Source organism: Anguilla anguilla, chromosome 14 (assembly GCF_013347855.1).
Source record: "Anguilla anguilla isolate fAngAng1 chromosome 14, fAngAng1.pri, whole genome shotgun sequence".
NCBI classification, from domain to species: Eukaryota; Metazoa; Chordata; class Actinopteri; order Anguilliformes; family Anguillidae; genus Anguilla; species Anguilla anguilla.
The window spans coordinates 1919030-1944608 of NC_049214.1; the positions used below are offsets into that span (position 1 = coordinate 1919030).

The 25579-nt window shown below is 46.7% G+C and overlaps 1 protein-coding gene across 1 annotated transcript in view; it reads right to left on the reverse strand.

Annotated features, from left to right (window-relative positions):
* Positions 1-3919: 3919 nt before the first annotated feature.
* LOC118212845 (E3 ubiquitin-protein ligase MARCHF3-like) overlaps positions 3920-25579 on the reverse strand; it is a 35917-nt gene continuing 14257 nt past the window's right edge. The window contains exons 2-5 of the mRNA XM_035391243.1: positions 16208-16532; positions 11884-12088; positions 7703-7912; positions 3920-5906 (exon numbers count right to left, since the gene is read on the reverse strand). Coding sequence (XP_035247134.1) covers positions 5748-5906; positions 7703-7912; positions 11884-12088; positions 16208-16470 — 837 coding nt within the window. The 5' untranslated portion in view covers positions 16471-16532 and the 3' untranslated portion in view covers positions 3920-5747. The remainder of the gene's footprint in view (positions 5907-7702; positions 7913-11883; positions 12089-16207; positions 16533-25579) is intronic.

A 25579-nucleotide genomic window follows, 5' to 3' on the forward strand; every position in this document is an offset into this window, starting at 1 on the left:
TCAAATGAATTTGGAGCCGTTGGGTTATCTGTGGTAAGAAATAACACATCAAAATGTCTATGTATGTGTTCATGCATGCAGTTCGTCTTACAAAGTGTGATAAAGTATTAACTAAAAAGGTTTTAAAAGTCCCTTATTCTGAGACGTATCCCTTTAACCCTTGAAATTACGTTTTAATCCACCTGCCACCTGTTAGAACTGCTCATGATTAACATTGTTTTACACATATGAGTTCATGACAAGTACCCTGCAGCAATACTTCATGGTTTTGTAGCGGAATCCAACACCTTGTAAAAAATTCTTTAAACCACAAAAGTCAAGAAAGCACGCCTGCAAGCTTAACTACAAATCTAAACCCCACACACTTAAAATATCAGATTAGTCATGTTTAAAAGTTACGAGAAGTTACCACCTTAATAAACTCGTAAGTGCAGTTAATGTCATCCTCAAACATATTTTCCATATCACTTGTGGTTTGGATTGTGGATGCTAGTTGCCCATGTTAAATGTAACTTTATTGAATAATATAATAGCATAACAGTCTGGGCTGATCAAAAACCTACTCTAGAATTGAAATGAATTTTATTTTATTTTTAAAAAATGCTTTTTCCTTTCTTTAAAAACAGGGTTTCTTACTTCCATTAGTCACACCCTGTTGAAGAGTAGGATGTGAAACATGGTGGCAGGGTAGTGTAATGGGTAAGGTTTTGGTCTTGTAACCTAAAGGTCATAGGTTCGATTCCCCAGTAGGACACTGTTGTTGTACCCTTGAGCAAAGTACTTAACCTGCGTTGCGTCAGTATATATCCAGCTGTATAAATGGATACAATGTAACGGCTATGTAAAAAAAAAAAGAAAACTTGTGTAAGTCAGTCTGAGCGTCTGCTAAATGCCTGAAATGTAATGTAATGAAATTCAGTGAATCAAACCAAACATTACGGAATATCTAAGGTGTGATTTTCCCCCCCCACAAATATTACTTGTGTGTAGCCAGTACAGCTGAATGTTCATGTCATGCTAACCGTACCTTGTAGGATAGCTATGAAAACAGCGTAGCTACAGCTGTTTTTTCCATGTGCTGCGTGATATACAGTCTGGCTTTTGGAGACCATCTGACTGCGGGCTGTCGGCGTAACTCCAGGATTTTTATTTAATAAGGAAAGACGGTCTGAACAGAGAGCTGACCACAGTAATTACTAGTGCGCTTGCTGATGCTTGTGCTTATTGTAGTTATTATTATAACCACACGTTATATACATTATATTATTACATATATATATCTACACAATCATCTCTCCCATCCTCAGAGATATGACCTCTTAGGGCAGGGGTGTCCAGTCTTATCCGAATAGGGCCTGGTGTGGGTGCAGGTTTTTGTTTTAGCCCTGTCCCGGGACACCTGATTTGACTTCTCAAGGTTGCGATTGAAGACCATGAGTTGTTAATTAGCTGAATCAGGTGTCACAGAGCTGGGCTAAAACAAACCCTACACTCGTATCACCCCCTTTTTCGGACAAGATTGGACACCCCTGCCTTAGAGAATGGGGCTCGTTCACAACTGTGAAATGCCTGTAACTTTGAACGTCAAGTCAAAATGCAGCAATTTTGAATTGAATCATTTATTCTCATTACCTCTATGTTTTAATCAAACTCTGGTATTTTGTTGTAGGTACAAGCAGTGGCCAAAAAGGTGAAAACGCCGATAACAGAGTGTTCGGCCACCACGTGCTGCCACAGCACAGCTTTTATCTGACGTTCCACCAACATCTGGAATTTCGCAGATGGGACAGCGGAGCCATTTTTCCGCAGTAGCCAGCCAGCTCACACGCTGTGTTGATGCAGGTGGGGAAACGCTGATGTCGCAGATGTTCCAGAATCTTCCATAAGCACGCCGTTGGGTTCAGCTCTGGTGAGGGAGAAGAACCTGGCTTATGGACACCACTGTCCTCATCAAACTGGAGGGTGTCTGCACTGTAGATGGAGGAGGGCGTTGTCATCCTGGAAGAAACCCCCTGCTGGCAGGAAAGTAATACTGCACCTATGATTCTCCCTCGCCGCCTCAGCTGATGTATGGTGAGCGTTCTGGCGCAAAATGGCTGCCGTGCATCACCCAGGTGGGTGCTACACATTGGAGGCGGTTGAGGTGAGTTCCCCCTCATCACTGTAAAGCACTCTGAGTGTTCGGAAAAGTGCTACATAAATGCAATGATGTTCCATTCATTCATTTCATGAAGGTGATCGCTCAAAATCGGTAAGTATTGATTAGCCTTGGACTTGCTTTCTAAGGCTATGAGTACATCCAGACCATAGCAGTGGAATGCATCCCACACCAGTATGGAACCGGCAGAACCCTGCACTGGTGGAGCAGAGAACTCACCCCTGTGGGCTTCCTCAGGTATGCACCACACCTGCACTAATCCTTAGAGTTCCACACAGATATCACCTCAGACACTCTTCCACCTGAGAGGTCAGTGAGTTCAGCCTCATCATCACTGAAGATCCTGCCAAACATGAGTCACAAATCACCCGTGTCTCAAAGTCCCTGAGGCACGCTGGCCATAATTATAGACAACCGGGCCAGCCTGCAGTTTTATTCACCACGCTGAGCATGCTGGGATGTTATCTGCTTATTTAACTCAGGTACCACACCTGAGTGGAAGCACCTGCTTTCAGTAAACTTTGTGTTCCTCACTTACCCAAGCGTTTCCACCTTTCTGGGCACTATCGGTGCATGTGCATTAAGAAAAAAAATAAATTGTGAGGATTTTTTAGAGTTAAAACAAACTAAAAATATGCATGACTTTTGCATTTGCAGAAGTTGCGGAAACTTTTACGTTTCCATTTATAACAAATTAAATCGGTCACTCTGAGGTGCAAAACTTGCAGAAATGGTCATTTAAGTTAATTTTGTTAACCAGAGCATCGCATAAACTACTGGAACTCTCTATTTTCATCGCTTCTGCTGTCGCAGATTTGATCTGAAATGCGCTTTATTGACCACATTCACAAGGGAATTGTAAAGCACGTTCACGTGACTTGAAATCGAAGTTCATTTGAGATTTAATATATCCCAGATGCGTAAAACGCAGATACGCGACTTTAACCCAACGTAAGCAACTTTCTTTCCGTCTGTTTTTATTGTTATTTTTATATATAAATCAAACGTCAGCGAATTTAACTTTTACCTTTAAGGTGTTTCAATACAATGACATTTTTTATAAGTAAGGCCCCAAAAACCAGAAATTACCGATGGAGGAGAAAGGAGGAACAGATCTAAAAGTGTAGGTATTCTCTGGCGAGAGGAGCGTGTATGTTCTCTGGAAACCAGAAGGCGCGCGGAAAAGCAAAAACCATTCTGCCAACGAAAAGAGAAATCTTGGAATAAGCACCAAGTTACTGAGAGTATAATAACAGACTCTGTTCTCCACTCCAAACTGGTGAGTGAACTACAAGCTACCTGCTTGTGTTATTTTGGTTGTTTTGTGTTGTTTTTAATTTGAGCTCATTTATGGATTTGTCCATTTGTTTTTGTTTTTTGTTGTTTTTTTACACGATTGTTCGGGGCAAACTTGAGTGCGTATTTACCGCGTTTGTTTGTTTGATATATAGAGGAATAGGCCTACCTGTGTTTATAACAACGCCGACTGAGGGACTAAACCAGAGTTTTTACGTCAATTACGACAATGAAATCCCATACGGCCTGCATGAGGTTTTCTTGGGTTTGTTTGTACAATTACAGAAAGCAATTACATTCCTTCATGTTCTGCTCTGAAGTTTAAACGCCAGACAGTTAACATGAACACAATTCCATTCCCTGGATTGAAACTGGAAATTAAAAATTAATCCGTGTCTTTTACTCGTGGAATCTGAATCATCTGAATCAGCTGGTCCTGAACATTAAAAAAAGTGAAATCACAAACACAGGTTCAGTGGTTTTAATGGAAAAAACTGACATCGGGGCAATATAAATATGGCAGTTTTAAATAAGTGCTTCATATCATTTTAACATTTTTCCAAATAAAATGGTTATGCGTTTCAAATAAAATTAAAGAGAAAGCGGTTTTCAGAGCAGGGTTAATTGGCAGGATAATTAAACACACTCAAAGCAGCTTCCCTACGAGCTCATGGTATAATTTAAGCCTATACTCCCAAGCACAATGTAAAAAGGGTTAACTTTGGCCCAATGAACAGCACTCTGTCTTAACCAATACCCAGAGGCCTACAGCTGTTCATCTCCTGAAATTTGTAAACAAGAGGAGGTGGGGAAAAAACACAAATATATAAATTCACTTTGATTCACAACAGTGCCCAACTGCCGATTCACAGTGCAGTGGAAACAGCTCAAAGAACCAGACACAAAACAAACATGGCAAGTGAAAATTACAAACGTGGAAGTGGGGGAAAGACACATCCACACCCAAGTCAAAGGAAAGAAACAAAAAAACCCCCCAAAAAAACAATACAACCTTGATCGCGCATATTCCACCCAGAGGGAGACATTATGACGAACACTCTAAGGGAACATCAAGTCTGAATATAAAAACCCACAGCACACAGGATTTGCTTTAAACTGAGGAAATCTTAAGACTTACGGATGTGAGGAGCGCTCCACACATTTACAAGCAAAGGCCCAGCGGTCCTGTATGTTTTGGTAAGAATGCACTCAGAAAAATCTGGACTGTACTAGTAAATTAACCTGTGCCCCCCCCCCACAAAATGTTTTCTTTCCAACCTGATTTCTGACAAGTCCAAGGCACAGAACATCACTCCACCCCAAAAGAAACAGGTAAAAAAAAAAAAATTCACATTTTTCCTCCAAATTTGTAATCTGACATCATTAAACCATTTAACATCCTTAACCCATATTTTCAAGCGTGTCAAAACCCCTTAATTCATTTTTTTTTAACCTGAAATTCTCCTCGGGGTCCTACTATGCCCTTTTATGGAGGCTTAAATGAGTGATTACATCTTTACTGAGCTTAAAATACTGAACTGCATTCCTGTCCAGCTGAAATATGAGTGTCAAGGCAGAACACCTGTATCATGAAACACAACTTCCAATCAATCACGTTCTGTTCCTTATCTATGCAGCAGTGCATTCTAGTGTTGAACTGATTAAGTGGACCTTCAGGATTTTAGCCTGCATAGCTTGCTTTGCCGTTAACTTTGAGTGTGAAGCTTAATCATGGAAATACTTTTCTCCTCGCAGTTTTCCCACACACAGTGCAAAACTTGAGTTTTTGGGTAAAAAGCAACATTGTCTAAAATTGCTTTTTAAGATGAAGGATAGGGGAGCATGGCAAGTTCAGTCTGAATGGAGGCCTTAGCTTGGCTCAATTAAAGAGGGGAAAGAGAATCATCTCCATGTCTTCCGCTACATGCGGACTTACACGTGAATCACAGCTCCAGATCGTAGGGATTTACAGCTCCATAGTCACCCGCCCCCCCCCCCCACAGACAGGGGGAGGAGTTAGCGGCCCCTCCACAGACAGGGGGAGGAGTTAGCGGCCCCTCCACAGGCGTTTTCTCACACGGCGGGAATTTGTCCTCCAAACGAGTCCGAACAGGGGTGTCCTCCACAAAATGTTCCCCCTGCTCTGATTCGTGAAGTGAATCCCAGTGAGTCTTTGACACACCCACCCCCACCCCGACCCCCACCCTGACCCCACAATTCCCAGCCCCTTTGCGGTGTGGGGGCCAGAATTCGGGATAGGTATCGGTCCCGGGAAGGGGGTTCCCGACGGCGCTCAGACGATGGTCTCTTTGGAGGGGCGTTTTGCGGGAGGGGGGCCCGTGAGGGGCTGCTGTGCTGGGGGCTCCCCGTGCGTTTTTGGGAGCAGGAGAACCACCCTCTGATTGGTCTGCCTCCACTCGTTATACAGCCGACAGTGGTACCTGAGCGATACCTGAGGGAGAGGGGGAAGCGTTTCAGGATTAGGCCTCAATGCACACACGCACGCGCACACACACACACACACAAACACGCACACACATAAGCACACACTCGCACGCACGCGCACACACACACACACGCACATAAGCACACGCAAGCACGCACACACACACACATTACAGGCATTTAGTAGGTGCTCTTATCCAGAGCAACTTGCATAACTTTTTACATAGCATTTACACAGCATCCATTTATACAGCTGGATATATACTGAAGCAATGCAGGTTAAGTACCTTTGCTGAAGGGTACATTAGCAGTGTCCTACCTGGGAATCAAACCTGTGACCTTTAGGTTACAGGCCGAGACAAGAACTTACTCGGTGCGCTACGTGTCACCATGTCAGAACTTACTACGTCAGAACTCACAGAACTCAGTCGCTACATCAGTATGCTACGTCAGGGGTGCTCTCACTCTGCGGCTTTAGGAACTCCGTCATGAATATTTATGGTACTCCTCTCTCTCTATCGCAAACTGAGACGTGTAAACACACCATAAAAAAGTATTTGTTTTGAAAACAATAACGGATTTATTTGGTTCTGCTGCTCTGCAGAAGCACACATTCGCTGCTCTGCGAACGCCACGTTCACCTGACACGAACCCCTGAACAGCACTGCGGGGATTCTCTCGCTCACTGCGGTGGGGGTGGGGGGGTGGGGGAATGGGGGGGTGGGGGGGGCATGATTTCCCACAGATAACGCTCCGGCAATATCAATATCAATACCACCAGGCCGTCCGCAATCTCCGATAGCTGACGGGTGTACAATATCATAGTAATTTCCTCGGGGGGGGAAAAAAAAAACGGATCCTTTTATTCGACTGTGTTCTTATTTATCCATGAGTCGTACGTGTGGCAGGACTACATGCAGTCAATATATTTTATGCATAATAAATTCCGCTTTTTTTTTTTCTTGACAATTTCCTGTGTTCATTTTTGTAACAATGCCTTTCAGTAGTCCACTATAGTCCAATGGAGCCAAACTGTGTGCTGTTTGACAATGGAACTTCCTGTCAAAAATGGGGGTGAACTTCTTTCTGGTCCCTACAGTGATGGGAGGGATTATAAAATGTACTGTGACATCATGGGGTTACTGAGCAGCTGCTGGAGAAAGTGTGGGGTATTTCAGTAACCCCTGGATTAACATGTACCCAAAAGATAACCTGAACGTTTAAAAAAAAAAAAAGTTATTTTCCATAATGCAATATTTAAAGGAATTTCACCCCAAAATGACCGAAAAGATCTAGTGCAGCTGATAATACAAACACTCAGAGCATGATGCCATGCGCTATAACGCTCCTAAAGGTCAGACCAATGACTGGTGATGGTAAAAATAGTATAATAGTAAAAGCATATGTACACCTATCAACATTTGTGCTCCTCAATATTTTTTCAGTTTTAAAATCATAAAAACATGTGTGGGTACATGTTTGTGTTATTGACTAAGCAAGTTAGCCTATTAATACAATGCCCCATTCTTTATCTTGAAAATACAATGTACACCGCCATTTCTTTGCTTCCTTGCCTCAGCTACCCATAGTTCATTGCAGAGTATTTGTCTGGTATGTCTATGGCACTGTGGTGGAGAGGTTGATGGGAATTGTAGTACGGTGCCAAGTGTCCAGAAGAGGTAGATGGTGACGGGGGTAGGGGGTAGGGGGCGGGTTTGGGGAGGAGGGGCTCACCAGGGTCCAGAAGAGGTAGATGGTGATGGGGGTAGGGGTAGGGGGCGGGTTTGGGGAGGAGGGGCTCACCAGGGTCCAGAAGAGGTAGATGGTGAAGAGGGCGACGGTCAGGGCGATGAGCCCCACGGCCTCCAGGCGGCTGGAGAAGTGCAGGTGGTCGACCGCGCCCCGCAGGCACAGCCAGCCCGAGATGGTGGCCAGCGGCGTGATGAGCAGGAAGCACACCATGTCCCCCAAAAGCGTCCTCTGGGCCTGCCTCAAACCGGGGCTCCGCACCCACTGTGGGGGAGAGAGAGAGAGAGAGAGAGAGAGAGAGTCATGTGAGTGAATGCTTTGGCAATGTAAGTGTACCCTTACCATGCCAATAAAGCTTATTGAATTGAATTGAATTGAATTGAGAGGGGCGTTCAGCACCGTTACAGAGAGAGAGAGAGAGAGGCGTTACACACACAGAGAGAGAGAGAGAGAGAGAGAGAGAGGGGCGTTCAGCACCGTTACAGAGAGAGAGAGAGAGAGAGGCGTTACACACAGAGAGAGAGAGAGAGAGAGAGAGAGAGGGGGGCGTTACACAGAGAGAGAGAGAGAGAGAGAGACGCGTTACACAGAGAGAGAGAGGGGTGTTACACAGAGAGAGAGAGAGAGGCGTTACACAGAGAGAGAGAGAGAGAGAGGCGTTACACAGAGAGAGAGAGAGGGGTGTTCAGCACCGTTACAGAGAGAGAGAGAGAGAGAGAGAGAGAGGCGTTATACACAGAGAGAGAGGCATTACACAGAGAGAGAGAGAGAGAGAGATAGAGACAGGGGCGTTACACACAGAGAGAGAGAGGCGTTACACAGAGAGAGAGAGAGAGAGAGAGAGGCGTTACACACAGAGAGAGAGAGAGAGAGGGGTGTTACACAGAGAGAGAGAGCGAGAGAGAGAGAGAGAGAGAGAGACGTGGTGTGTAAAAGTTCAGCTCTTTTACACACCCAGAGAGGGACAGAGAGACATGTTTAGTGCTATCATAAGGGGGGATGGGGGGAGGGGGGTGGCAAAAATAATTTTTAATCTTACACACCCTCTAAGAGACCAAGTGCGTTATTCTTCCAGAAGGCTCAGAATTCCTGGATACTCCCCAGGCGTGCGTTATATCCACGTACCGTATGAAACGCTAATATGACGGAACACAGTAAGGATGCAGCCCAACCCAAATAGTCTACATTATACCAGGAAACTTAGCTTCTCTCTCATTTGTAAGCTTTCTACTTACTTCTGTTCTTTTTATCATTATTTTCAGTGAGATTGAGAGGAAGCGATAAATAATTACTTTGAGAGACGGGGTGAACACATAGTATTAATGTGTGAATGTTATTAGTCTTTTTTTGTAAATTGACAGAGATTTGTCACAAGATTGAGAGAGATTTTCTTTGAGAGAGAACGAGAGCAAATTGACATTTAAGAGACCCTTTTATTTAACACTTGCTGCACGGCGGGATTAATTACAAATCCGCTAAGTGGCGAATACTTCTGTCGCAAGGAGAACGGGACTCGGAAAGATAAGCCAGAAAGCTGAAAGCCATTTCAGAGACTGATCTCACCCTCAGTCACGTCAATTCCGTCACGCGTGCCTCCATCTCCATAACAACAGGCTTCTGCGGCCTTCCCTCCCCGCCACTCCTCATAACAAATACGGCTTGTTTACTGATAAAACACAACTGCAAGACGCCTTCTGGCTGTGACTTTTTGTCAGAGAGAGATAGAGAGATAAATGAGAAGGTTTTTTAAATTTATTTTTTATTTGAGTCACTGGGACACAATCGCTCCATTCTGTTCTGAACAGACAGTCGTCACTCTTCACACTTACAAACTATGATGCACAAGTGCAACTATGATGACAACACAATAGCACATCCCTTAAACGAGTACGTGTATGTGAAAGTGGGCACTAGCTGTATGAAAGAGCCAGTGTGATTGTCTGATATCCTTTGTTAGACTTGTAGTCCTTGTGTGTGACTGACTACGCAGGTGGGTAATATGGAACTGCGGGGTTTGCGGCATGTAAACCGTTATCAAAGGGCACTGAGCCCAAAGTGGAATTAAAACCCACGTATACCCCCCCCCCCCAAAAGGCCAACACTCCCACCCCTAAGGAGTATGTGGTCTTTAAGACGGGATCCAGGTAGGCACATGCTATTTTAAAAGACTGACGCTGATATTTTAGGAGATGGAGAATAAGTTGATAAATGCAGGGAAAAAACCACAACTCCCCTCCCGTTTCCCCCGGCAACAGCTGACCCGAAGACAGGTCCTAAACAGGAAGTGTAGACTATGAGGAACTGAGAGGTTGCCTGCTCCTGCAGGATGTGGCTTCTAGGAAATATCAGTGAGATTTCCCTCCTTTCTCTCGACCGAGAGGCAGCCCGGGGGGGTGAGTGACTGGTCTGGTTGTAAATATAATAGCACGGCTGTTGTTGCCGTGATTTGGGATTACCCTCAGAATTCACCCGTCGATCGTGCGGTTCCTCACGAAACCGTGAAGGTTCCGCACGAGCAGACGCCGCCGCCGCGCCCGATCGCCACGCCCGCGATTCAGCCGAAAGCGCTCCAGCGGCTCGGCCCGCCCTCACTACAGCGTTTCCCCCCCTTCGTTCCCCCGCGTGCGGTCTGCAGGAAGCAGAATCGGGCGGGTCGCCACGGAGACGCGCGCAGGGGGCGGAGGATAGCGCTGTGTAGAGGCAAACCGAAAGCAGGGATGAAATCCGTGGGATTCCAGTCAGACGAGGTTTCCTTTCCTTCGCGAGACTCCAGTCTGTCATTGTGAAAAGGGGGACCTGCTCCCAAATCTGGCTTCTACAAGTAATCGCAAATGCAGGGTTTCGCTTTCTTAGACACCCGCCCCACCCACCCCCCCTCTTAACGGCTTTTCTGTGTGTGCGGTTACGAGTTCCCACCGCAGACGCTTCCAGTAGCGACTCGCTGGCGTATTTTGCAAAAGCCCTCATGTGACCCCCCCCCCCCCCCCCAGGGCTGACTGCAGGAAAAAGGCTGATTTCTGCCAGACAGACAGGCCAACCACCCCCCCGCCCAACCACACTACTGAAATAAACTTAGTGTGCGTTATAAACATCCAACCACAAAAAAAACCCCTAAACTGAAGCCCGAGCCCAGTTCGACCCCTCCTAACACAAAGAGGACGCGTCGCAACTTTAGCCTCTATTTTACCGTTTTACCGGCACATTTATTTATACAGGTTCCTTCAGAGCGCACAGGCGACCAGCCAGAGAGACAGGCTCTGTACTTACACAACCTGGGACCAGCAGGGACCGGGCCTGAACCCCCAAAAAGCACGGGAGCAGGGACCGGGCCTGAACCCCCAAAAAGCACGGACGCGAGCGAGCGAGGTAGAAACTCCCCAGCGTGGAGAAAAACACTCACTTCTGTTCCAGTCTCCTGTATTTGCTAATTAGCACAATTCTTCAGCCAGGAGGCAGAACTAATTACAGAAATCAGCTGGCTGAGTTCACAGTGTGGAAGAAACACACGGCAGAACTTTTACATTTTCTGAGCCCTAGACTTTCCACCTCTGCTTCAGAGAGTGTAGACGGGGAGGGGTGACAGACCTGAGGGGGGGCGGGGCTTATGCACCTCCAGGAGGGGGTGGGGCTTATGTACCTCCAGGAAGGGGGCGGGGCTTATGTACCTCCAGAAGGGGGTGGGTCTTATGTACATCCAGGAGGAGGTGGGTCTTATGTACCTCCAGGAGGAGGCAGGGCTTCTGCACTTCCAGGAGGGGGCGGATCTAACCTGCCTCCATAAGGGGGTGGGGCTTGCATACCTCCAGGAGGGGGCGGGGCTTGCGTACCTCCAGGAGGGGGTGGGGCTTCTGCACTTCCAGGAGGGGGCGGGGCTTACGTACCTCCAGGAAGGGGGCGGGGCTTACGTACCTCCAGGAAGGGGGCGGGGCTTACGTACCTCCAGGAAGGGGGCGGGGCTTATGTACCTCCAGGAGGGGGTGGGGCTTACGTACCTCCAGGAGGGGGTGGGGCTTCTGCACTTCCAGGAGGGGGCGGATCTAACATGCCTCCATAAGGGGGCGGGGCTTACGTATCTCCAGGAGGGGGTGGGGCTTCTGCACTTCCAGGAGGGGGCGGATCTAACATGCCCCCATAAGGGGGCGGGGCTTATGTACCTCCAGGAGGGGGCGGGGCTTACGTACCTCCAGCAGGGGGCGGGGCTTACGTACCTCCAGCAGGGGGCGGGGCTTACGTACCTCCAGCAGGGGGCGGGTCTTGCGCTGCACGCTGAACTGGAAGTGGCAGAGCTCGCACATGCTGGTGCTGGAGGCGGAGAGCCAGTGCTCCAGGCAGCTGCGGTGGATGGTGCCCAGGGTGCCCGCACACTCACAGGGGGAGAGCAGCTCCTCCTGCCCACTGCCCTCGTGACAGATCCGACACATGGGCCTCTCCACCAGGGGGCTGGAGGGTACACACACAAATAGAGACACACGCATACACACACATACAGACACGCACACGCACACACACACACACACACACATACACACACAAATAGAGACACGCATACACACACATATAGAGACACGCATACACACACATATAGACACGCCCACATGCACACGCACACACACATAGACATGCCCGCACGCATGCACACGCGCACACACACACACACATATATACACACACATGCGCACATGTACACACACATACACAGAAGCACACACGCATACACACACACATATACACACGGCACGCGCACACATACACATACACACACATACACATAGAGGCACACGCATACACACACACACACACGGGTTAGCCACTCACAAATCACTTCATAAATTTAACAAATACTGAGAAAATGAGACTTCCACAGCCTGAGGCACAGGGAGACAGTAATGAAGATATCCCACATTAACAACCACAAGTTGAGTTCTATTTTTATTATCATTATCAATATTACTGCTGTGTCTGAATGAGCACATTAGCCCTCATTCCCCCACCATCATTATCGTCACTGTTGCCGTTGCCGACTGGGCCGCAGCTATTATTTACGCACATTAGCAAAACGAAGGCCTGCGTTCTGTTCTGGAGATAATGCGGAGAAGAAACAGAGCAGAGAGAACAACAGGACAGAGAAAGACAGGGAGGAGTGAAAGCGGAGAGATCGATAAAATGAACAAAAGAAAGAGGAGAGAGATGTACTCCAACTTCTGGAGGAGTGGAGGGGGGTTGTTATTTTGTTCACATTTTTTTAAAGGTGGCATAAGTATAAGTTTTATAAACAGGAGAGAGTTGGGGGGGGTGTGGGGGGGAAGGGTCTAGGATAAAAAATTTTTTAAAGCATAACATGAAGTGCAAATGATTTCAGGGGTTGAAATTCCCGGTAGCTGAGCAGATATTTTCAGTATCGCCCATATTTTATCGGTCTGCGCTGAGGAAATGAAAGTAAATTGGGAAAGTGCAGCTGTCCTTGGAAAGCACCAAGAAACTGAATTTCAGGAGCCAAGTGGGTTATTACAGTAATTTTGAGTTCTGTTTAGAAAAAAGGTGTATTTCCCCTGATAGAGCCAGTGAAACTACAGAAAAAATGAGACAAGACAAGGACAGTTACCCAAACAAAAACAAAAGCTCAGTGTTATGGGGAGGGGGGGCTGGGGGGGAAACAGAAATGAATGGCTGTTTGTGTTTGGGATTTACTGAGGGTATAAGACGCTGTAAACAGATTTTAGCCTGTTCAAAACGGGGGAAAATGATGATGATGATGATGAAATGTAATCTCTGTTACTTAGCATGCAATCAAATTAAAAGGACAAATTGGAGGAATGCTCTGAGCAGGGTTTCCCGTGGTAATCTCCCGCTCCCCTTTCTTCATTCTCTGGATTAGCAGCATATGTAGAAGGGGGTTATGTTTTCATTTACTATATGGAAAGTAATCTTCCTCATTTTCTGTATGGGGGATAATCTTTAGTGTGGATTATTTCGGTTTATCTCGACGCATTGATGAAAGGCAATCTGTTTCCGGGTAAGGGCTTTCCAAGAACGTCGGGACGCCTCCGGACAAAGACCGTTTACATCGAATAACAAAAAGGCAAAGGGAACGGACGCGTTCGTAAAACATTGTGTTCATGGTCTTGGTGTAATGGATTGTGTACATGGTCGTGGTGTGGTGGATTGTGTACCAGGTCGTGGTGTGGTGGATTGTGTATATGGTCCTGGTGTGGTGGATTGTGTGCCAGGTCTTGGTGTGGTGGATTGTGTACCAGGTCGTGGTGTGGTGGATTGTGTATATGGTCCTGGTGTGGTGGATTGTGTGCCAGGTCTTGGTTTGGCAGTGATGAGTTTTTCTGTTCAAGGGCTAACTGTGGCAGCTGACTCTCCCAAAGCCTGCCTTTGTCTGCTGAGCCTGGGGTGGGGGGGTATTGGGGTGGGGTGGGGTGGGGTGGGGGGGGGGGGGGGCGGACGGGGCCCAGACTTTGATACACAGGCCAGCCCAGACTGTTACAAAGCGCCCCGTCATGCATGCTAATCACACGGCTAAATTTAGACCCTGCGCCGCGGGTCCCAGACTGGTGCGCTCTCGCTGTGGTTCCATCAAAGGCCTTCACACACCCCCCCAAACCCCCAGACCCCCAAACTCTGTCCTACAGGCCCCGCGCCTCCCGCTCGCGTAGAAGGCCGCACCCCGAGTCGCCCCTGGACGGGCAATCCCCAACAGGTCCCCCGTCCATTCAGCCCTGTCTGAAACCGGCCCGCTGAACACAATCCCACTGCTCTCCCCCTACCATTCACCGTCTGACACCGGGCTGAACACAATCCCACTGCTCTCCCCCTACCATTCACCGTCTGGCACCGGGCTGAACACAATCGCACTGCTCTCCCCCTACCATTCACCGTCTGGCACCGGGCTGAACATGATCAACATCTGTGAATGTCATGAAAGGGTGTGTGTGCATGTGTGTGTGTGTGTGTATATGTATACGTGTGTGTGTGTGTGCGTGTCTGTGTGTGTCTGTGTATGTGTGTGTGTGTCTTAGTGCACATGTGTGTATGTGTGTGTGTCTTAGTGCACACGTGTGTGTCTGTGTGTGTGTGTGTGTCTTAGTGCACACGTGTGTGTGTGTGTCTGTGTGTGTGTGTGTGTGTCTTAGTGCACACGTGTGTGTGTGTGTGTGTGTGTGTGTGTGTGTGTGTGTGTGTGTGTGTGTCTTAGTGCACACGTGTGTGTGTGTGTGTGTGTGTCTTAGTGCACACGTGTGTGTGTGTGTGTGTGTTAAGTGGAGGAGGGGGTATAATGACTCAATTCAGCCAATTCATGGGGGGAAAACAATGGGTGCGAAGCCTTAGCTTAAATCCAGACATTCAGTTTAAAGGCCCTTTTCAATTGTGCTGAGCTGCTCAATTAAATTTAATGCACTTTCCCTCACAAACCGCTCCATTTAAACACATCGTTGCGGCTTCTGTGAAACATTCAGACTCTTAATTTAATTCCGAAAAAGAATTCACTGAGATATCATGGCATGACTGTGTTAAAGCAAGTTTTAAATGCAACCCCATTTGCTGCCCTGACATCAATCTAAGTTTAATTGGGTGTTTAAAAACAGCTGTTGCTATGGCATCATATCGGGTCTGCATTTTTTTAAAGAGAATTTTTGTGTTTTTACATTTCTGTTGTGTTTTTTTTTCATTTACTCATTAATTTTCCTCCAATCTTATTTTCCCCCTCACCCTTCTTCACTGTAATATACTCTAAACTGGGTTAGAGGATATTTGCTGCCAGATGTTTGTCAAGATATCTATTCTACACTTATTGAACTGAATAAAATACATACCAGATAAAAACAAAATGGAGGACAGAGAATCATTTCTCAGCCTTCTTTTAGATAAAAAAACAGCAGCAGTACGCTAAGGCCTGATACAGAGACAGAGAGCATAGGCCTATCAACATGCCCTCAGCTGTGACTATTAAACGCAAGTGAAGCATCTTTCCTCACAGACAACCATCTTTCCTCCCAGACCGAGCCGGCCCGACCCGTTAAGAGACAACCGGGTGCTCAAGGCCCCGCTAATTACTCTAAAATATATACATTATTTTGGGGGTGGGTGGGCTGGAGGGGGCCCCCTAAATCAAATCCTGCTTAGGGACCCTCAGAAGTTTGAGCCAGCACTGCTCACAAAAACATTTTGGCAAAATGGTTCACCAGGATTAACTCGCAGACCAATCTCTGTGGGGGCAAAAAACCCATCTGATACTGGCATTGAGTTTGTAAGTCAAAGTTAAGGGCACGCGTTTTCTCTGAGCATGCTCTGTACACACATGAAGACAGACTTGTGAACCGTTGCAAATAGTGAGCTGAAATGGCAGTTTGAGGTGAAATGGCGGTTTGAGCTGAAATGGCGTTTTGAGCCGAAATGGCGTTTTGAGCCGAAATGGCGGTTCGAGCCGAAATGGCAGTTTGAGCCAAAATGGCGGTTTGAGGTGAAATGGCGGATTTGAGGTGAAATGGCGGTTCGAGCTGAAATGGCGTTTTGAGGTGAAATTGCGGTTTGAGCTGAAATGGCGGTTGGCACCTCGGCGTGGCGAAGGTCCCGACCACGGTGGAGAGCAGCTGGCCGTCCTTGGCGGAGACCTGCATGACGTACTGCGGCTGCCCGCCGCCACGCCCGCTGGGCTCGTCCACGACCTTCCCCGTGTGGGCGGGGCCCGGGCGGTCCGGGGGCCCGGCGGCGGCGAGGGGGGCGTGGTCTCTGCAGCCCGGCCTGCGCGGCGCGTGGGCGGGGTCCAGCCTGTCCGACAGCACCTCGGGGAGCTGGCTGCAGCGGCTGGTCGTCATGGCAGCAGACAGCGGCGATCGCTCGGCTGAAGCCCCCGCTGCACCTACACGCCGTTTACCGTCTGTGAGGGGGGGAAGGAGGGGAGGGGAGAGGGAGAGGAAGAAGAAGAAGGAGAGGTTAGGCAGTGCGGCTTAAACAATCCCCTTTCTCTCCTGGGCAACGCTTTTCACTGTTTATACATCTTTTATTATTTCTGTTTGTTTTGTCCCTGTGAGAGAGACAGTGATAAGATCAAGCACGGCCTCTCCCTGCTCAGAGCAGTGCTGTCCAGCGCTGTGGGACACACAGGGGGGTCTCTCCCTGCTCAGAGCAGTGCTGTCCAGCGCTGTGGGACACACAGGGGGGTCTCTCTCTGCTCAGAGCAGTGCTCTCCAGCGCTGTGGGACACACAGGGGGGTCTCCCTGCCCAGAGATACCATCCGCCCGGTGTACCATCCAGGCAGGGTGTGTGTGCTCTCTCTGTGTTCAGAGCTCTCTCTGTCACGTGGGGCTTAAGGTCGAACTCCTCCGCGCCTCAGATCTGTTTTTTTTATGAACGGTGGGATTCATAAAGGCAGCTCTGGGAGGACGTGTCGGGGATGCCGCTGTGATTCACGGTCGGCCGCGGTGGACGGATGCAGTACTGCAACTGGCTGCTCACTGTGGTGTCTGTGGTACTCCATGGGAAATATTCACGGGGCTTTCTTCAGAATGCGTGCCAGAAAATAGCATGCATCTCAAATATGAAAATAACTACTAATAACTGTATGGGACAATTTCACGTGTTTTTTTTTTTATGAGTCCCGTTGGCATGCAAATGCAACAATACATACGCTTCCTGTAGTTTTACTTTCTCTGGCAGTATTCATGCGAAAGTGGAAAAAAAAAAAACCCAATCTTTCTCTGTAACTTCCTGTTCACCTGAAACTGTACTCTCCCATAACGATGCACTTCTTCCTCTGAACACTTTGCAGCCTGAGAACATGAGACCGTTGGGGAAAGGAAATAAATTATCGCTGTCAATCATGCGCGGAATGTGTCACCCTGCTCTGGGGTAGAGCTCCCACCTCTCTGCACATTTCTTCAGAAACCTGTCGATACGCCACGCAAAATGTTTCTATGCATCGCAATATATGAAAATATGATTTAGGTAAGTCCTTTAGTATACACAATTTCATACCTTAGCCTATTAAATTTGTGTGCAATGCACCTATATGTAAGAGGCAAAGGTATGTATTTTTAAAAATATATGGCACTTATTGTATTTACTATTTGTACAGTTCTACTGCACTGTCCATTCATTACCAACCTTTATAGGAGTTTGGTGAACTTAAATACACAGGAGCAGTTTAAACTTTAAATTGCACTTTCTCTCAGTTCTGGAAAAATAAATTACACGACTCTCAGTTTCATTGTGATCATCGGTTTCCAGCTTCATGAAATAAGCACAAAGATATTTGACACACACTTGTGTCTCGTCTATTAGACGGCTTTGGCCCAATGGACCTATAAATGGAAATGGAAAACTATTATGCTTCATCCGAGGTGTCATAATTACCCCCATTTGGTTTTAAAAAAGCAATAACAAAAAGCAAAACAAAAACAACAACAACAAAAAAACAAATTAGTGGCACATCTTCCGTGGAGACGGAGGTATTTATGGGAATCTGATGTGATGGTCTGTAATGAAAAGCACGGACCTAGCATCCCACGGCCTGGGGGGGGGGGGGACACCGTTATAATTTCACTCCAAGGTCTGGAATGCGCTGTGCTCTGTGACGTGCTCTACCAGTTACAACCCATCAGGTCAACATGAATAACAAACAACTCAAACTGTGAGTGGTGCTAATACTGTATGTGCAGCCATGGAATGACATGTGACAATGGCGATGTTTCTATAAAACAAATTTTGACAGTACATTTTAGTTTATCCATCCTGAAAAACATCCAAATGAAAAACAGTTTTCATATTCATATTTTTACGTTGATTTTAAGGGTGATTTTACATGTTTTATTACATTTTATAAGCAAGTTTATATTCTTTTTAGCGCAATGACTGGTATTTCATATATATGACACATGCATACATGGAGATGTCCAAGTCAGAATTGCACCTTGGCACCTGGGGCCACGAAAAGGCTGTTCCAAAGACTAACCTCAAAATTAGAAGGAAATGCCTAACTACTTCCAAATTCCATAGAAACTATTATAAAAGCCAGTGACCAGCGGAACAGACTCCGAAAGCTGTAAACGGCAGTTATGAATTGTGATTAAATAATCGGGACGCAGTCATAAAAATAAAATCAAAAACCCCACAAGTAACTCCACTCTCAAGACCGGCAATCATCGTGATTATAATTATTATCGCACTGGAATGCGTCCGCGGGAGGCGTGTGAGGTGGAGCGCGCGATTGTTCCGCTGGGGCGAGTTTCCGGAGAGCTGCCGTTAAACGAGCGCATTTTTTTTCTACCACGTCTCGCGTCTCGTGAGCGCGTCTCGCGCTGATGATGTCACTCCTCCTAAGCCCCGGGGATGAGCAGACGCCGTTTCCTAATGACATGCTGTGCGCGGCGCAAGAGCAGGACAAGCTGTCACGCATCGACAGAGCGAGACAGAGAGAAAAAAGGAGAGATGGGAACGGCTTCCTTTCTTCTCTCTCACGGAGGTCTTGTAGCAGGAAAAGAGTCCGCAGGCATCAAGATTCACAGTAGCCTATATAACAGTAAAGCCATTGGCTTGCAAAATATATCAGTTTATAATATAATTACATTTTGTATTGTGTCATATTAAGATTAGTAATTAGTGTGGATTAATCTCCCTACTTCTGGTTAACAGTTCAACTTTGGATATCTGGTCCGGTCAGGTGTTAGGATAGGCAGGGCACAACTAACAGTACATGTATTCCGCAAAGATTGAAGTTTATTTATCTGTTCATATTTAATATTTGGTTACACAGCATATTAAATGTTTTGTTATTCTTGATCCAGTAATGCAGGTAAATGATGTAAGACTGAGGTCTGTCTGCTACTGATGAAGGCTGATGTCTGCTTGTAGCTGATGTTTTAGTGAGGCTCTGATCTATAGATGGTGTGATAATGCTGTAGGTGTGCCGTGGATAACACACAAGAGGATCACACCTCATCTCCTAAATATACCCATTATACCATCATCTTCCTCATCTCCTAAATATACCCATCATACCATCATCTTCCTCATCCCCTGAATATACCCATCATACCATCATCTTCCTCATCCCCTGGATATACCCACCATACCATCATCTTCCTCGTCCCCTGAATATACCCATCATACCATCATCTTCCTCATCCCGAATATACCCATCATACCATCATCTTCCTCATCCCCTGAATATACCCATCATACCATCATCTTCCTCATCCCCTGAATATACCCATCATACCATCATCTTCCTCATCCCCTGAATATACCCATCATTACCATCATCTTCCTCATCCCCTGAATATACCCATCATACCATCATCTTCCTCACCCCCTGAATATACCCATCATTACCATCATCTTCCTCATCCCCTGAATATACCCATCATTACCATCATCTTCCTCATCCCCTGAATATACCCATCATTACCATCATCTTCCTCATCCCCTGAATATACCCATCATTACCATCATCTTCCTCATCCCCTGAATATACCCATCATACCATCGTCTTTCTTATCTAAGAACATCACATTTTTTCCTAAAATCACACCCCTTTTGTTAGTCTCAGTCTACTTGCTTGCGCTTCTGTTAAGAATATGACATCACAGACTCCCAGCCTGAGAGACTGCCAGAACGGTGAGAGAGTGAGAGAGTGAGAGAGCGGCAGACAGACAGACTCGCCCCCCCCCCCGCCCGTCCCCGCCCATTCCTGCTCCCGCAGACTAAACACAGCCGTGTTCAGCAGCGATCGTGCATGTCGCCGTGCAACCGCTATCCGGCGCGACCATGTGACCGCGCGGATTTAACAGCGCGGTGGGCGTGGCTACGCTTCTGCAGTAAACTGTTGTCTGGCCCACGTTATCAGCAGCTCCAGCCCTGACCCGCAGCGACGGGGGCGTAGATAGCATCGGTGGGGGCGCCATATGGGGGGGGGGGGGGGATGAGACTCAAACTTGTGGGGTGTTTTATTGCCCCCAACTAGTATACAAATATTTATATACAAAACAAAAAAATCAGCACATCAGTTATACCCATGCAATTACACCCACCTACTGCCAACCACCACACTGACAGCAAATATGCTTATATAACTTCGCATTTTCTGGACTATACCATTTCCATACAATGTTCAATTATCTCACAGAAGAAATGACAGTATATTTTTACATAGAAATAATAGAAATAATTATATATATTTTGTCAGTTCTACTTTATATACAATAATGACACATCTAATTAGATACTGGAAAGTAATACCGAATACATTATACGCCCCCCCCCCCCCCCCCGCCCAGTTTAAAATAGCCAGTTCTTCTTGTCCAGTGCTTCCAATAAAATGACACTGATTCGTGACATTCGGATTACGTCATTCCAGTTTGATAATGGAACTAACGGAAGGAACAACGGGTTAGCAGCGACTCCTGACATTGTGTCGGTCGAACACGGAGCACTAAAACAAATCAATTCAATGTTTGAAACCAGATAAATGTGTGTTTTGAGTTGCTTGCAGTACATAATGGTGGTGAACAGCTGCGCAGTAGCGAATGTGTTTGATAAACCGGCAAGCGCAGACGGTGCGCGCTACGTTTACAAAAGTGGCGTACTCGTATTAATCTAGGCCTGTTACATTACAGGCATTTAGCAGACGCTCTTATCCAGAGCGACTTACACAACTTTTTTACATAGCATTTTACATTGTATCCATTTATACAGCTGGATATATACTGAAGCAATGCTGGTTAAGTACCGTGCTCAAGGGTGCAACGGCAGTGTCCTTACCCGGGAATCGAACCTGCGACCTTTCGGTTACAAGCCCAGCTCCTTACCCACTGTGCTACACCCCACTGTGCTACACTCCGTCCTCCAGTTATTTGCTGTATTTTGAGTAGAGCGCGCTGTAGACAATCTGACGTTGGTGTCTCGGCCTAAACCACAGGAAACGGTGGGAGAGGATTCTGGGGCTGTGGCTGTAAATTTCTCTGGCTGCGTTTTTTTAATCTCACCAGCGGTCGAATCGCGGCCTAACGACCGTTCGGCTTGTGCCCGGGCACACGACCAAGATGTATTCCAGGGTTTAAGAAGAAAAACTTTCCACATATTTCCCCCCGGGCGCTATCCATGGGACGCTGTCCCTGTTGTGGGAGGTGGGATCTTATATTCTCCTGTCCTTACAAATAAATCGGAGATGCTTAAGTTCCCCCTAACTATCAGTTTGTTTAATTTTTTTTGCAGCAGGGAACAGTGGGAGCCATTAACCCACATTAAGCCAATTTTAAGGTAATTAAACGTTTGGTTCTGTGCTCGCCGCATTTTGAGAAATGGACTGAAAACTGTTTGCGGATGACTGATGTGGCAGTTAATGTTGTATGAAGTGGGGGGGGGGGGGGGGGGGGGTGGAACAAACGTTTTTTTTTTTTAAATGTGAGTTATCCTGTTTTTTCGTGACACCCTTCAATCTGCCAAAATAGCTTAAGTCACCCTTTATCAGCGAGACTGACAGTTTGAGTGACAGCCGGAGAAACCCACCCCAGCCAATCACAGAGCTGGCAGCACGCTTAGGCACATTTGCATTCATGCCATCCTCAGCGGGACTGTCTGAAGAAACACTTGCATGTGACTGCAGCTCACACACGCGCACACACACACACACACACACACACACACACACACGGCCCGATCCAAGTGACTGCATAGTGAGAAGCCGGTACACAGACACATGCACATACACACAGACAGCCAGCCAGACAGACAGACAGACACGCAGGCAGACAGACAGATGGCCAGACAGACACAGACAGACAGACAGGCAGGCAGGCAGACAGGCAGGGAATAGGGAGCCGATGGTAATGGGAATAGGGAGGCGATGGTAATGGGGATTTCAGTGGAAACGAGCTCTGCTGCGGAGAATAGCTCCTCAGAACCGTCAGCAGGGAGCGGCGTACCTCTGACAGCCAATCAGCATGGGGGATTTCTGTAACGAGAGCAGGCCGTGTGCATGCGAATGATGCAGGCTCACTGACCAACATAAACTACCAGACCTCTCTGCCTGGTCAGTGCTGACAGTGACTGCACAGAACGCAGAAACACGCAGAAGCACGCAAACACAGAAAGACACAAACACGCAAACACAGAAATACACAAACACGCAGAAACACGCAAACACAGAAAGACACAAACACACAAAAACACACACACACACACACACACACAGAAACACACAGAAACGCGCTCAGTCCTGGCCCTGATAAGCACTTATGACTGTTCCCAGCAGCACGCTGAGCCCACCTGATAAGAGGGGGATGGTAGGGAGGGGGGGAGGGGGTTCCTCCGAATTTCACTCGCCACAAAACCTTTCTCTCAACTGAAGCCTTTCTCCAGACTTCGATTCAGGCCATTCAGTGCGCCCCCCCCCCCGCCAGGCCCACTCGTTCTGGGCAGCTCTGCTGGACCGTTCTGCGCTGTATTTGAGTTCCCTCTCCTCAGCGTGAGCTCGGCTGCGTTTGAAAGGTTCAGACGGTCGCTCCAGACAGCTCAGCGCCTCCTGAGACTCCCACACCGCAGACCGTGCGGCACGGGAGCCGGGAGCCTGCAAGTCTTCCAGCAGCTCAGCATATTTATTTATGCGCCTGATTACGTTTATGAATTAAGATACGTGTCGATAATTGAGCGTTGTAGCAAAATGAGGGCATCAGCTAAAACTAGCGGTGTACCCCAGGGCTCCGTGTTGGGACCACTACTTCATTTTTTAAGCAATTACAAAGTTATAAATCATTTACCTACGTAATTCAGAAATATAGATCTACAGTGCAGTCTGTAAGTATTTGGATAGTGATAAATGTTGTATTGGCTCTGTACTCCAGCACATTGGATTTGACATTAAACAATGAATATGAGGTTAAAACGCATACTGTTAGCTTTAATTTAACCTGATATGGATGTAGATACACATGGATTTGAATTGAAACCGTTTCATTTCAAATCCAATGTGCTGGAGTAAAACAGCCAAAACAACAAAAATCAGTCATTGTCCAAATACAGACTGCATGGTACATGTTCATGCTGATGAAATGGTCTTGTACACCACATCACAGGCTGTTGAATGTTTAAACAAAGGCATCCTCTCACGTTTAACGAGTTATCTTTATGAAAACACTCTATCGCTGACTTGCTGGGACCCTCCCCTGAAACATACAAATTTATAAACTTAGAAACCGTGGATGTTATTGGATGCAATACAACAGGATTTGATACGCTACAATTTGATTTGACATAGCTGATCGAGACATGAATTGCTCTATTGAATTATTTAATGCAATATTTAATTGAATTTTTTTCTTCTTTTGTTGCCATTTTGAAATGCTGTGCAACCACACACAAACGACATTTGAATCAACATCTCAAGATTGTCTGGCACACTGAGGTGCATCATAAGAATCCAAATCGGTGAACTGACCCAAATCCACAATTTGTCACAGTCAGTGTCTGACAGAGGCGAGTGTTAGATTGTGTGTGTGTGTGTGTGTGTGTGTGTGTGTGTGTGTATGCAACAGTGGGTGGTTTGTGTGTGATAGGGGTTAGTGGTACAGTAGATGTGTGTGTGTGTGTGTTTATGCAACAGCGGGTGGTTTGTGTGTGATAGGGGTTAGTGGTACAGTAGACGTGTGTGTGTGTGTATGCAACAGTGGGTGGTTTGTGTGTGATAGGGGTTAGTGGTACGGTAGATATGCAAATGTGTGTGTGTGTGTGTGTGTGTGCGTGTGTATGTGTGCGTGTGAGTGTGTGTGTGTGTGTGTGTGTGTGTATGTGTGTGAGTGTCTGTGTATGTGTGTGTGTGTGTGCGTGTGTGTGTGTGAGAGTGTTACAGTGGGTGGTCAGCCGGTTTGGGCCGAGCGTGCTCCATGGTGTGTGTGTGTGTGTGTGTGTGTGTGAGTGTCTGTGTGTGTGTGTGTGTGTGCGCGTGTGTGTAGAGCAGACTGCTTACATCGTGCGATTTCGGCAGTTGTCAGAGCCAAATGTGAGCCCCTGTGGTGAGAGTGTCGGGGGACAGGTGGGCGGGGGCATTGGGGGGGGGGGGCATTGGGGGGGGGGGGGGGGGGGTGCGGGGGCTGTGAGTCTCTCTCCCACCAATCAGCACCTTTACGCTCGAATCACAAGCTGACTACCACAAAAAAGACTAAAGCTGGGCTCTTCTCCAAGTAAGACATCTTTAACAAACAATGGAAAACAAAACACTTATCTAATTTGGCAACCATTTCAGAATACATGCTGCAGAAATGAACGCAAGCAATAACTTTTCAAAATCGTACATAAAACAACAAAGAAAACATGCCAATAAAGTTTATAAAAGGTACAAAAACTTTGTGATCTATCCCCTTTAAAAGGGCTCTCCTATTTATTTGCACACGAGTTGCATTTTTTACATTTTTCTTTCTTTTTTTTTTTTTTACTGATAGACTCTCCAGAAGCCACGTTGTACCAGGAAACGGCGACCATTGTTTCAAAACTCATCTGTCTGCTCTCCGTTCCCTGTGTGCAGTCCGTTTACAGCACGTTTAATCACACACTCACTTATCATCTGTGCTTATTTGAACGTACGGTGCATGTGCACTCTAACTTAGTCCAGTGAATCACCTCCTTCTGTGTGTTTATATTGCATAAACTGTGGCATAAATATACACTAGCTGTACTGTTTTGACTCTTCAATGCTGGGTTTTATTGAAAACATGCCTGAGTTATAGCCTTGACTCAGAAAACACTGCTGTGTTCTCTCAGGCTATGGGGATAATACAGGGAGAGGTCAACAAGCTAAATTTTCATGCTCGTTTTTTAAAATTTATTTTTAAACCACAGTGCACATTGGGATAAGCAACTAATTTGGAACATCAGGCCGATTTCTTTCAACTTGAGTCTCTCCACCGTACTTTTTGTACAAATATAGATGTGTA